Source organism: Solanum verrucosum, unplaced genomic scaffold (assembly GCF_900185275.1).
Source record: "Solanum verrucosum unplaced genomic scaffold, falcon-dt-bn FXZP01000051.1, whole genome shotgun sequence".
Taxonomy (NCBI): domain Eukaryota; kingdom Viridiplantae; phylum Streptophyta; class Magnoliopsida; order Solanales; family Solanaceae; genus Solanum; species Solanum verrucosum.
The window spans coordinates 2,124,337-2,139,062 of NW_026020110.1; the positions used below are offsets into that span (position 1 = coordinate 2,124,337).

The 14,726-nt window shown below is 35.6% G+C and overlaps 1 protein-coding gene across 1 annotated transcript; it reads right to left on the reverse strand.

Annotated features, from left to right (window-relative positions):
• Positions 1 to 71: 71 nt before the first annotated feature.
• Positions 72 to 11,786, reverse strand: LOC125825386 (trihelix transcription factor ASIL2). The gene is made up of 2 exons (XM_049504732.1): positions 10,660 to 11,786; positions 72 to 303 (listed from the first exon to the last, which is right to left on the reverse strand). The coding sequence occupies exon 1, from the start codon at positions 11,721 to 11,723 to the stop codon at positions 10,665 to 10,667; it is 1,059 nt and encodes a 352-aa protein (XP_049360689.1). The 5' UTR covers positions 11,724 to 11,786; the 3' UTR covers positions 72 to 303; positions 10,660 to 10,664.
• Positions 11,787 to 14,726: the final 2,940 nt, after the last annotated feature.

Below are 14,726 nucleotides of genomic sequence, written 5' to 3' on the forward strand. Positions count from 1 at the left end.
TCTCAAAACACAAAGTGCTCCTTTTTATAAACAAAGGGAAAATGACCTTCAAGATTTCACCTACACTCGGCAGTAACATGGCATATGCTGATAGTAAGAGCAAATTTTATGAAATTAATCTATAAGGATGAATTGACCTCATAATCTCAACATGACAAGAAAAATTGGTTATTGTCCACATGCTAAAAGTATAAAGGAAAACAAATATTTGCAGAATAACTTGATATTCCAGAATCCAGTCAATCAGTACTTCAAATGAGAACGTTCGTTGCAAAATCTTCCAGTGAGTAATCATCTTTCATTCTGCAAAAAGATAAACAAATAATGAATTCTTTGTGAGAAACATCGCCTCAGAGCACACTTAATAGAAAGCAACCAATTACATTTATGTACGTGTAAAATGTCCAGTTCGAGTGAAAGTACAATTAAAAAGAAAAATGTTGACCTTATCAGCATTAACATGGACATCAGAAATTATAAACACCATGACCAAGCACCAAGAAATGTTTTATTGTGTATAATTATATTATCCACACCTCACATATTACTAATTTTTAAGAAATAAGCTCAAGATCCAGATAATTGTTCCGTCATCAAAAGCTTTCATTTGACTGTCATTCTAGTTTTCAGTCCCATCAGGACCAGCTCAAACAGGCTTCTCTCTATCAATGAACTTATTTCAGAGCCCACGAGACAGCTCACATTCATTCAGCATGCATTCACCTCTCCAAACTTCATATTTTGAGAATCCCAATAGTATGAATTTGCTCCTTCCATAAAAATGATAATGAGAGAATAATCCTAGAGTCCACCCTGAAAGCTTGATATACAAACTAACCCGCTAACAGGACCAAAAGTCCAGAATAGAATGCAAGCAAGCGCTTTATTTAGAAATCCACAAAGCACTGTGCGCACTCAAGTCATCACTAAAATTAATCAGGCCGAGTCTGATTATCACAATATGAATCAGAACATGTAAAATTTCTCCAATTTATTTTTCATCATCTTTCTTTCATTTTCTTCTCCCCCTGTACCTGAAAAGTTATTTCTATTTCTCCCATCCTGTGCTTATGCTCGTAGATTAGGATATAGCATCCAATTACTCCTTTCTGCCCACTTTAATGAGAGTATAAAGTTATCCGTATCTTGACTCCTTGAGATGGGATAGACTATACTAGTTCCTTCTTTTTTCCTATGACAGTCACGAGTCACGACAAAGAAACTTGTCTTGATGGAATATTCAAGCCAATTCTACTAATCAGCCCAAACTTCCAGATTGAGCACCTAATGATGGGATGGAACTACCCCCACATTTCTCATAACAGACAATTTACCTTTGCCCGAAGTTATTAAATAAGTTGAGCTATAATGATCCATGATATCTCCTAGAGAAGTAAAAAAATTAAGACTACCTCTCAACCTCATTAGTTTTAGTAACTGGTCAACACACTAGCTGCTAGGCAAACTGCAATTCAATTTAAATTATATATATAGACATGTCTATATGTGTATGTATTTCTGTGTGTATATATTTAATCAGAAAATAAAATATCTCACTGCATCCATCATCAAGTGAATGCAGTGGGGTGTGGAATGTGCATTACAAAATGTAAAAACTAAAATTCGTTACTGTATAGGAGCGGAATTGAAGAAGTGTAATAGGCTGTCTAAGGTCTCATTTGTTTGCACTTAATGGAGGTCTGAATCTTAATCATTTAGATTCAGCCAACTAAGTGTGTTTGTTTTTCAGGTATGAACCTTAATCATTCAGATACAGCCCATTAAGTCTATTTGTTTATTTTTTTTAAAAGTCTCTTCATGGATCTGAAAAGATCAAAATGAATCAAATATAAGAGTCTTAACAACATTTAGACCTATTTAATAAGCCATAAAAAAGGTGTCGTCTCTCTCTCTCTCTCTCTTTGAACACAACTTTTCTTCTCTCTTGCTACCGACTTTCTTCCTCTATTTTCTCAATCAAACACCATTTTTTTCTCCTAAGCAGGTAAGTTTTCATTATCTTTACAAGTATTTTGTTTAGTGTATTTTTTATACTAGTTCTCAGACACGTGCATTGCACTTGTATCCCATACAATTTTAAACTACACAAACACAGTCAAATATGAACCTGTGTGCTCCAAACATAGTCCATGTCCACACTTCAAAGTTCAAATATGCAAAGGCATTTGCAGATCAACTTCTATCTGAATTTGAGTTTTATTGCAATAGAAGCTTTTCAGAAATACATATTATACTAAAAGAAGTGAATACGCTGCTAGCTTAGCTATAATACAAAAAGTGTTGGTCAATATTTGTAGTAGCTTAACAAATTGGGATAGATTTACCTGAAGTAGACTCTTTTTGGAGGAGAAATCTAACCGAAAGAAGGCAAATGGAATAATGGGACAAACACACCTTATGATGCACTTTATAGAGTATTTTAAAGAATGTGAAAAAATTGACTAGAATAAATATCATGGAGAAGATAAAACTACGTACAACCAATAATAACCAAGAAAAATTAATATTAATATAAATGAATAAATGAAGAATGTAAAAAGGTTGTAAAGAGAAGTCACTATAGAAGATGAAAGAAAGAAAATTTAATGAGTGAAATAATTTAGGGAATTTATACACTTGTGACCTGACCATAATTAATTGTTGTTACACAATGCCTTCCTACATCCTCACCAAACGTTTATGTTCCTATAAGATAAGTTACTCGGACTCTTCACTTTTGGTGCCTCACCCGTGTTGATACGACATGGGTGTGGTGTGGGATCTGTGTCTGACTTGGTCAACCGATTTTGGGTACTCTGATCAAAATCGACGGGGAAAGTCTGGACAGTTTTAATGATTTCTATAATCAATACAAAAACTAAGATGAAATGGAAGAAAATGGAATACCTTTTAAATAGAAATTTCTATGTCACTACTTTTCCTTTAATCTCCTTCCAAGATTCTCCCCAAGTTCTCCACATAATATCTCATAATTTAGTTTTAAACTTTATTTTTAGATATTTTAATTATTTTTAGGCAAATCCCCGCACCTGTATCCATACATATCCCATATGCCCGAATCTTAAAAATTAGATCATGAAGGATCTGACCTCTAGATCCGCACCTGTGTCGGACACCCGCACCCGAGTCCGAGCAACTTAGCATCTAAGCATGTAGTGAAGGAGAAGGTGAAAGAGATTAAAAAAAAAATTATGGCAGTAAACACTTTGAGGAAGCATTAATATAGAATTTGGATTCATTGAATTTTGAGGGGCTAATGAATTTTGTTATATTTTTTGATGTAAACAAAAGTTACAAATCAAGATTTGCTTTTACTTCAGGGCTAAAATGGTAAACTAACTTTTGATTTAAATTCTTCCCATATATATATATATATATATATATATATATATATATATATATATTATTGTAGTAACTCAACTTGATGGGGTTATTTTGGTATTTCAACTTATAACTTTTTTTGTATATATATATATATATATATATATATATATATATATATATATATATATTATTGTAGTAACTCAACTTGATGGGGTTATTTTGGTATTTCAACTTATAACTTTTTTTGTCCCCCTTTTAGTAATATCACGTTGATGTTTGTCAAGAATTCTTGTTGTACAAATACTTTTGGGTGTATGATGTTTATCAAGAACTCAAGATTTTTGAGTGAAAAATACTCGCCATGATTAAAAACAACTATGTAAATACTTGAGGTCTCTTATTAAAATTTTGTTTTCGACAACTAATTTTATTGAGTCTTTTTTATCATCAAACCTGCTTGTATGATCAAACCCACTTGTAAGATTATACTAGATATATTTTTACGGTTGAATTTTGTTTTAAGCCACTAATTTTATTTAAGATTCATTGATCATCAAGCTCACTTGAGAAATTATACTAGATATACTATTGTTGTTGAAATACATATATACTTGAAGTTTCTAATTAAAATTTTGTTGTTGGATAATTTTTTTTATTAAAAGATGTGCATATGTTGAATTCTTTTAAAAAATCATGTTACAATAATTTTTATATTGATATATTATTTCATATGCACATTCAAATATTGAAAATAAACAGTCTTAATTATTCAATGTTCAGATTAGAGACCATATCTTAACCTTGAGATGTGTATTCAAATCTAGGCATCTAGATCTTAATGCACATTTTAATATTCAGATTCAAACGTCTTAATCTTAATGGAAACAAATGAGGCCTAACCTTAGTTGCGCGGACTCATCACTTTTGATGTCGCACCCGTGTCGAACTCTCCAAAAATGTACTACTTTTGGTGAATCCAACACCCGTTGAAATTTTTTAAAAGTCCGAGCAACATAGGGCTTAACTCAATTACATACCAAGTTCTAACATCAAAACGTCAATAGAGAAATCTATATGCACATACTTCCCTTCAAACAAAATAATAGATTTTTTAAATCTAAGTAAGCTTGATTAAAGGAGGAGTCTTGACACAACGAGAAGAGCCATAATGTGACCAGGATAACACAGGTTCAATCCATGGAAACCTCTTGCAAACACGCAAGCTAAGGTAGCGAATATATCACATATGTTTCAAAATATGGTTTTATTCTCACAGACCAAATTTGATAGTTTTCTTGATAATTTTCATCTGTGAAAATTTGTGGGGCATTCAATGAGAGATTGCTGTTGGCCATTATTTTGGTTAAAAATGATTTAGAAAAGCCTGTTCGTTGAAAAAAGCACCGGTTGAAAAGGTAGTCTTGATGGGTTAAAAAGGTAGCCCTTACGAGTTAAAAATGTATGGTAGTTCTTTGGAAGATTTCACAAATCCCTTAAGATCAATGAAGCTCTTGATACCACTGTTGGTGTTTTTTAAAAATGGGGCAGCACAAAAAGATTGAAAATGTCACTCAATGGATTGAAATGACTTTCAATAGCTTTCAATAATTTTATTAAGCATTGAGGGGCTTTAAATAGCCAACATAAAACACATAATTTGCATAATTTAAATTTAAACAACCTAAAATATCTCAACAACATAAACAAACCAACTAAAATTCAAAATTCAAATTTATTCAAACTAAATAACTTATTTTGCTAAAAGTTACTACAATAACTAAAAGCAAACTTCAACAGACCTTAAATCAAGGACTTTAGTTTTTGACAGGGCTTTGGGTACATTGGGAGCTTGGAACTAGCTCAAATCTAATGATGCCTCTAGTTGTGAAATTCTTTTAGAATTGTACAAGATAACTCCCGGGTTGTTTAGAATCATCCACCCTTGCAAACACAACACTTTGAATATCCTAGAAATTTGCATTCGCACAACATATACATGTGCATACACACATACATACATTTGTATAAAAAGTTTGTTAGAGCATGAGACCTTCTGTAAAAATAAAATTAAAAGACCATCCTGGAGCCACAATTACACCCTAAAAGGATGGGGTACAAATGAACCATCATTAAACACTGCAACGAGAAGCAAATGTCTAAAATAATTATTCTAGCAAGCGTCTTCATTTGAAACCAGGAAATTTTGTGTATACCAAACTTGTGCTTTTTCATCCAACTTAAATGATAATAATATCATCCCAATTGTTACAACGAGATTGGTTACTCTTGTTTCATCTTTTTCCATCCAATCCTAGGACAACAAAACATGTCTGGATGTTATATTCTAACCAAAACACTTCAATAACTAACCCAATCTTCTAGGGCTAGCACTATGAAACATGTAGAACTCCCCCCCCCCTATAACTAGATTTTCCCTTCGCCTACACCTAGGTATAACTTATATGATACCCTAGTCTACCCTAGGGAAGTACAATCATACTTACCTCGCTGATTAAGCAAAATAACATTTTACTAGCTTCTAAATGAAGTGCACATTCAATTTTGCTTGCTCACATGCTTGCAATTGATTTTATGAGAAATATAGAAGAATATTATTGAATTGTGTGTTTACATTATTTAATTGAGACCCTACTTATCGGCACTACAATACAATCTTTTACCAAGTAGGATACTATATATTATTCCTATGCTTATTCCTATTCTAAGTAGGATTGAACATACTTATTCCTATTCTAAGTATGATTGTATATACCAAAAGTTACCAAGTTTCAAAAAAAAAGTATGATTGTATATACCTATTCCTATTCTAATACTCCCCCTCAAGATGGTGCATACAAATCATATGCACCTAGCTTGTCACAAATATAATTAATAGGGAGACCGATGAGGAACTTGGTGAAGATATCTGCAAGTTGATCACTTGACTACATAAATTTTGTAACAATATCTCCTAAAAGTATCTTCTCTGACAAAATGGCAATCAATCTCAATGTGCTTAGTCTTCTCATGAAATACTGAACTTGATGTAGAATGTCGATAAAACACAGAATGATGAACTCCAGTACAAGTCATGTCAAACTCCTAATTATTGTACTCAACTTCCCAAACCAAGCTTAAGAACATTTCAGACCATAGAGTAACTTGCGCAATCGACATATAAGGCTACTAGACTCCCCTTGAGCAACAAAACCAAGTGGTTTCTCCATATAGACTTCTTCATTAAGATCACCATGAAAAAAAACATTCTTAATGTCCAACTAATTAAAAGGCTAATGACGAACAACAACCATGGATAGAACAAAGCTAACATATGTTATTTTAGCCACGAGAGAGAGTATCATTGTCACGGGAAAGATGCACAAAACTATGCCAATCGGATATGAGGAGTAACCTGAAAGACGCATAGTGCAATACAACACAAATATGAGTTATGACAAAGTAGATCGAAAAGATGCACAGTGCTACACAAATCATATATGAGAAAGAAGTCACCAAAAGAATGGTATGGTGCTAAACAAATTGGATATGAGAAAGTAGTCACCGGAAAGATGCACAATGTTATGCAAATAGGATATAAGAGCGTAGTCATTCGAAAGATACACGATGCTACGCAAAATTGGATACGAAAAAGTCGTCACCGTAAAGATGCATGGTATTACCCAAATCAAATATGAGAAAGTAGTCATCGAAAAGATGACACGATGCTACATAAACTAGATATAGGAAAGTACTTACCAGAATGATGGCACGATGCTACACAAAGCAGATATGAGAAAGTTATAGAGTTATCTCTTGTGGGTGGATCTTTCTGTTAGATTGAGTAGTTATATTGTTTTGCCTGAATATGGTTTGTCCATGTTTACAATCCATGTATCTTGGTACCATCTTATTTTCTTCTCAGTCTTACAGGGAGTAGTGTACTGGCAACCACCTGTGCGAGCACTTGAAAAGGTGAAAGAAGTCATTTGAGAACCTTCAGTTGGTCGTTATGGTGCTGATGAGGGCCTTCCTGAGCTTAAGGAGGCGTTGATGCAAAAGGTATGGTTTATCAGTTGGATTACTCTGGTACTCTGGTTTGCATCTTATAGGCTGGGTAGTGGAACAAATAGTGGAGTGGCGTAGGGTACTTTTGCCTAGTGAACCAGTAGTACTGTCACATGAAATTGGCTTCATTTCATGTTTTCAAACTATATTATTCACTCGTTGAGATTTGGTTTTTACATCTTTTGATCTAATACTTTTTTTGTGCTCTTCTCTGGTTGGGTCGTGAAAATAACCTACATAAGTCCTCGGTGATGGTTACTACGGGTGCAAATCAGGTAAAATGTTACATTATTACTATTTAGTAATTTGAGGGTATAGGTGCCAGTCAGCTTGCCTCTCTTTCTTACCCGTCCTTAATAATAGTAGGCTACCTTTCTTTCTCGCTTTTCTTCGAGCTTTTTCCAGATAAAGGTTGGATGGTGTAGAATGAAACTGCATTTTGGTGATTTGCATGCTTGAGTTAGAGTGGATTGATATTGACAGAGGACCAGTATTTGGGTGCATGTTTACTTCACCTTCCTTAGCTATTCTTCAGTTCTCCTTTTCCCACTGTCCCTTCATTTATATTCAAAGTTGGCTAGTTCGTAGCCTCTAGTCTTACTCATGTTTTGACTAAGGATGAATTAAGGTTACTTCAAGAAGTACTCCTTACATGTTGTTGAGATGATTCATTATGTGCATCGATTAGGCTTCATGACCTATGTTGTCTAACTTTTATGTTATGTTTATGCGAGCTATCATATTTAGAACATTTTTGTACTAATGCATAATCTTGCCTACATTTCTTATCCAAATGTAGGGTCCGGCGTTCCCAATTCTCACCTTTGTGGCTAGGATCCATAGTAGAAGAAGAGTTGAAGATTAGTGAGTCCTCATTCATCCGAGGATTTGGCCACTACTTTCCTTATGTTCTTTTCATTTTGAGTTTTGAACATTAATGTACGGGCTACGTCCCGAGGAGGAGGAGGAGGAAAGAAACAGAGGAAGAAGAAGAAGAAATACGTATTGGTTGGACTTTGAAGTCACCAAAAAAGTCTAGTTGGTTGCCGAAGAAGTCTAATTGAGTCAACTAATTGGAGTCACAGTCGCAGTCTAAGAGTGCAATTATGTAAATCGGGAAAGAAAACCTCAAATTACCTTTTAACTTTTAAAACCCTAAATTGGTTGCCTTTTTTTAAGAAAATACAAAAGGCGATGCCTTTCTCGCCTTTGTTGCCTCTCACCATTGTCGCCATGGCGACAGCCTTTAGAAGATCGCCTCACCACAAAGCTAAAAGGTGATGAAGGGTCACCTCGCCTCTTGCCATTGGCGACGAGGAGATCGCCTTTCACAACATTGGGTATCTATCCCAATTTTTTTTGTCGATTTTGGTCAAAGCACCCAAAATCAGTTGACCAAATCAGGCACAGATCCTAGACCTACACCACGACGTGTCGACCCATGTGGGGCACCAAAAGTGAAGATTCCGAGCAACATATATTTTCTATATTGGTTTCACATCGGGGTCCTTCAAAGGGCAGGAAGTTCTCTATATTCTTACAAAGGGAAAGAAGTTCTCAATATTCTTCTCTTGGACCTAACATAGAAAAGGGGAGGAAAATAAAAAAAAATTGAGCTACATTAGTCTTTTCTATTATCAACATCAAGTCAGCTGACTGAAAATATGGATCTGTTCAGCATAATATGAGTAGAATAATATCATAATATGTTAATGATTTAGTGTTCTGACATTGACAAGTTAGTGGACAGTTTTAACCTTAATTGTTATGGGGACAAAGGCTGAATAAGCTGAATATTACAAGCTCATCTTGCTGAAAATTATATGTTAATCTGCTTATGGGCTTCACCTACTTTAATATCCAAACTTCCAAATCAAGCAAGTGTTGAGACACAACGAAAATCAGGAATGGGGCATGAATTGTGATAACCACAACCCATAATGAGGGGATGGGTGGGTTTGGGGGGAGGGGGAGGAACTTGTTATCAAATTGTGCATCTAGTAAAGCACGAATCAGTAAAGGCAGTGATAGGGATTATACCATACCTAGAGGAGCAGTAAGAAACCACACTTCAAATATGGAAGAAAGTGCAAGCAAATATGAGGAGATTCTGACAAACATATACTACTGAAGAAGACGAACAAGAATATGAAAAGCACAAAAATGTACAGCAAACAGATGATGAGAATTTGGTATGTGATAAATGGGAACTCGGGAACTTCCTTAGTTTTTAGGCATTTCAGTTTAAGCATATGAGGATGAGGCATTAACCCTTAGTGTCAAAATAGATGTAATATGTAAAGCACAAAAATGTACAGCAAACAGATGATGAGAATTTGGTATATGATAAATGGGAACTCAGGAACTTCCTTCGTTTTTAGGCATTTCAGTTTAAGCGTATGAGGATGCCTTAACCCTTAGTGTCAAAATAGAAAAGAGAATAGACTATAAGGGGAGGACAATAAAACCATCCCTACCACTACAAAATCTGATCACAGAGAAAAGAATTTATTGGAATTGACATATTGACATGTTCAATAAGCTGTGATGGGAGAAAGGTAAATTTACATAACAGGAAGAAGAGAGTGAAGTTAGGTAAAGAATAAAAAATATTCTGCAGATCTATAAGATGTAACAAAATCTATGAGAGGCCATGCTATATAGAGAAATGGGAGAGGAACAGATAAGGGAAAGGCAAGAGAGTTGGAAGACTGAGTACATCGCTTAAACACAAGCAGAATATGTTAGAATAATAAGATTCTCCAGTATCACTTGGATTAAATGGATGCAAAATATTATAATAAAGGGGGAAATATACATAAGTGAAAGCAGTTTTCTGAGTTGTTCCCCTTCTGTATTGTATGTCTAGAGTCTAGACTCTGGTTAGAGTTAGATTTTGCATTTTAAATTAACAGTTGGTTGAATTTGTTTACAAGTCTAATGTACTCTCTAGTTGTATATTCTTGTTTCATGCATTAGTATAATATTATTTTAACTTAGAAAAAACCATCCTCACTTTCAAATTAAATCAAGAAAAATCTGATCAGACGTGTCATAATTGATTATGACCTGAAAAGGTTAGTCCAAGAAGTCACGCCACAAAGTTTTCATAATGCTGTAGTTTGACACTGCAAACAAATTCAAAATACACTGCTTACAAAGTTTACATAGAAAGAACCATATTAATTAAAGTAGGCCAGTGACTTGCTCAATAAGCTCTAGTTTGACACTGCAAACAAATTCAAATACCTGCATCAGCCTCTAAGCTTCTCACCGGAAATATTGTCAGTATCTTCGCCATCCTCATCTTCATTGTCCTCATCATCATCATTTTCTCCATCGTCTCTTATTTTAGCAATTTCCAGCTGTGCCCTCTCAACTATCTGTTTCTTCTGCAACTCTAACTCCCTTTGGAAATCCCTTCTCATCTTCTCCAGCTCCATCATCTGCTTCCTCTTACTATTCTCAATCTTCTCATATATCTGCCCAAACCTTTGAATTGAATCCGCTAGCAACTTAGCTGACGCATCATCACCCTCCCATCCTCCGGAACCCTGCTCTTCCTCTTCTTCATCATTATCCGCATCTGATCCTGCAGGACTATCTCTCATCTCATCCAACACATTTGACCTATCCAAGTACATTCGTGGGTCCATAAACACATACTCCCCCGAATCAAGCCCACAACCCAATCCACAATGCCCTTTCATCCTCAAATTCATGAGCATATCCATTTTCTTAAAAAATGTCCACTTGCTATGAAACCCACCTCCAGTTTTCTCCATTTTTGTTATTTCCTTCTTGTACTTCTTCTTTAGCACATCTAATTGATTCCTACACTCAGCTTCAGTTTTATCAACACCAATCATTTCTGTTACCTTCTCTGCAACTTCACCCCAATCTTCAGCACGTAAGCTCCTCCGTCCGAGCTCCAAATACCTCTCACCCCACACTTCCAACAACACAAAACTCTCTTCTTCACTCCAAATTTCCTTTGAACCTGGACGAGGGGCAAAATTGTAATTTGAAACTAAAGTTTCCAACTTTCTCTTCTTTTTACCTTGAAAATTATCAACATCATTTTCTCCACTGCTAAATTCTTGATTTTCTTCTTCATCATCAGATTCATCATCATCAGCAGCACCAGCAGCACCATGATGGTTATATTGAAATTCATTATTATTATACCCATAATGGGTATTTCTTGGATAAGAGGTAGGGTTTCGAATTGAGCGTCTTGATCGAAGAGAAGAAGTGTAAATGGCAGCGTTGGGTCTTGAAGGGTATGGAGTTTCATCATCAGAATCATCCATAGTTAGGAAAAAGGGTTTTTTTAAGATCCCTGTCTTAGGGTTTTTGATGATTCAAAATTCACATCAGTTTCTTACACATTCCCAACTTTCTTCTCTTTTGCCCTTTAAATTCAATAACTACTTTTTAAACAACAAATTGACAACCCCCACCCTCACCATAAAAGTTTAATTTTTTAACAAATGTCCAAACATAATTTTAAAAATTTATGTCTTTTACAATCTCCCGTGAATTCGTTACGAAACCGGTGAAAATCATTTACATCCCTAATTTTGGTTTTACAATCAAACTTCTCCTCAACTTTGAAAATTAACCATTTTCCCCTTTTGTACTACGCAAAATTTATTTTATCTTTACTATTTTTATTCTTCCGTTCATGTAACATATTTTTATAGTTTGTATTACACATTTTATTGAAATTCATTAACATTATAAGTATAGATAAACCTTTTATAAGTTTGTTGCAAAATCTAATGTTATTTTTTTATGTTTGTTATTTTAATATTGGGAAAAGGCATAGATTTCTCCCTAAATTTATCCCGAAAAGTCAGTTACACGCTTCAACTATCATGACGACCTATTGCACACCTTTACTACTTAAAAGTGAATTTATTTACCTTTTTAATATTACTTAAAACATACTTAATGCATGCATGTAATATTAAAAGGGAAAAGGCACAACATTAAGTATGTATGCATGTGTTATGTGCATGCATATTCAAAATTTCACTTTTCTCTTAGGCGTAATTAGGGTTGCGTATCGGTTGGTTCGGTTTTGAAGTTTATCGGTTCAACTAATCGGTTATCGGTTTGTAGACATCCTTAATTAACCGTTAAGAACCATTAAGATATTGTCTTATCGGTTCTCGGTTTATTGGTTATTGATCGTTATCGGTTCGATCATCGATTTAATCGTTAAGATTTGACACAAAAAATAAATAATTGAAAATCACTTAGAAACATGGTGACAAACCAAATAAACCATGCACATGAGTTGATAAATTGTATCTTGCTAAAAAATAACACTAACACATTGTAGAATAACCAAAAGTTTGAGATTGTCAGAAATAAAAATATGAAACTAAATCTTAAGTAAAGGACTTTATATACCAAAATGGTATAAATATAATTTATTAATTTACTATCGGGTTATTGGTTAACCCGTTAAGAAAAAACCTCAAACCGTTAAGAATCGATAACCCAATAACAAAAAAAATCAAAATCGTTAAACCAATAACCCATTACCGATGAACCAATAACATTTTTTTTGGTACGGGTTATCAATTTCAATACGGTTTTGAACAACCCTAAGCGTAATGCATTAACATATCTTTTAACTTAACTTCAGTTGATATCTATGCTCTTCATTTTTTGGTGTACACAAGTAGACACTTAAACTTATATAGAGTTGAACAAGTAGAGACATGTGTCGTAATATGTGCCATACATGGAATAAAACAAATTAGTTCGAGCGTATCTCATGTGAATTGACATGTAAGACATGTTTTTCTACTTGTGCATACCCAAAGTTTGACATAAATGTCAGTTGAAGCCAAGTTAAATGACACATTTATGTAATATGTCTAGATTTTATTCTCTATTATGATGAATTGCTGATAAAACATGTTTAAATGCATGTTTAGGCCTAATTTGATGTTTTGTTGAAATTTTGCATTGACTGTGAGTTGAAGTGTTATGCCTGGCACATAACTGATCTACGAACCCCACCCACGGACCGTAGGTCAACCTACTGACCATAGGTGGGGGTCCGTGGAACAATTACACACAAACATTGGGTGAAGTTAGGAACCACGGTGTGGACTACGACCCGTTGTTTAATCGACAGACCATTCTGCACATCCGTGGTTCGAGTACTGGAACTCAATAAATTCACCACTTGACCTACGGAGGGACCCATGAGCAGTCATTCCATCGACGGACCGTAGGTACCCACCGTGAGTCACAAGTTTAGCTACTGCCTGAATTTTTTTTGAGTTTTTGTCTGGATCCGAATCTTGTTTTAAAATTATTCCACGAGTCTTATTGCCTTGTATTGGTACTAACTAAGTTTCCACAGGTACCATGGCTCCTAAATAAGCACCGATGTACGCCAAAAAGGGCAAGTCCAAGTCCATCACCGCTTTCCGACGCCTGCTTGATGAGGACAACGATACAGAGTATATCCCACCTACCGCAAGGGTCTCCCCCACTGCCCCCCACACTACTAGGCGATCCCAGCAGGTTATTTCTACGAGTGACGAGGTCGAGTCACTGTCGCCCAGTCTGAGGAGGGGGGCACACATTTAGGAGAGTCGCAGTTTGGCTCTGAGTCTCAGTCAGGCTCTAGTTCTATCAGTAGTCCCGCTTCTTCATTTGATGCAGATAGCCCAGGAGACATCCCGGTACCTCCCAAAGCTGAGTTTGCCCCTAATGCTGCTAAGCGGAACAGATGGTGCGTGGAAGGCCAGTACAAATTATATAAAATGGCACCATGCTCAATGAACACTAGAAGATAGACGGGACCGTGACTGAGGAGCGCAGGTTTTTACAAGCAGCCTTCACACCGTACCCGGGGCCTAGGGAACTACAGTGAGGAGATGACTCGGGAGTTTTATGCTTCCTATGCCACCACAGTCCGCAATTCCATATCCAAGAAGGCTAAGCCACTGGCCCAATCATCACTTCAGTCCATATTGGTGCGGAATTTCTCGGTTGACATCTCAAAAGCCACCATTCATCATTTTATTTACGGCCCAGCCATACTCTGTCGATTAATATAGCAGAGTATGACTACATTATAGGGATCGTACATAGTGAGGCATTTCAAAGGGATGTCGAGCAGAGGGAGACACTTTTGAGGTGGATGGCTTGACACACAGCTGAGGAGGACGAGGGCACTGAATGGGTGAGGAACATGACATTGCCTATCATAAAGGCAACTCTGAGCTTCACAATGAAGTTCTTCTAGCTTGTGGTTCGTACTAGACTGTCCCCTACTCAGGCGG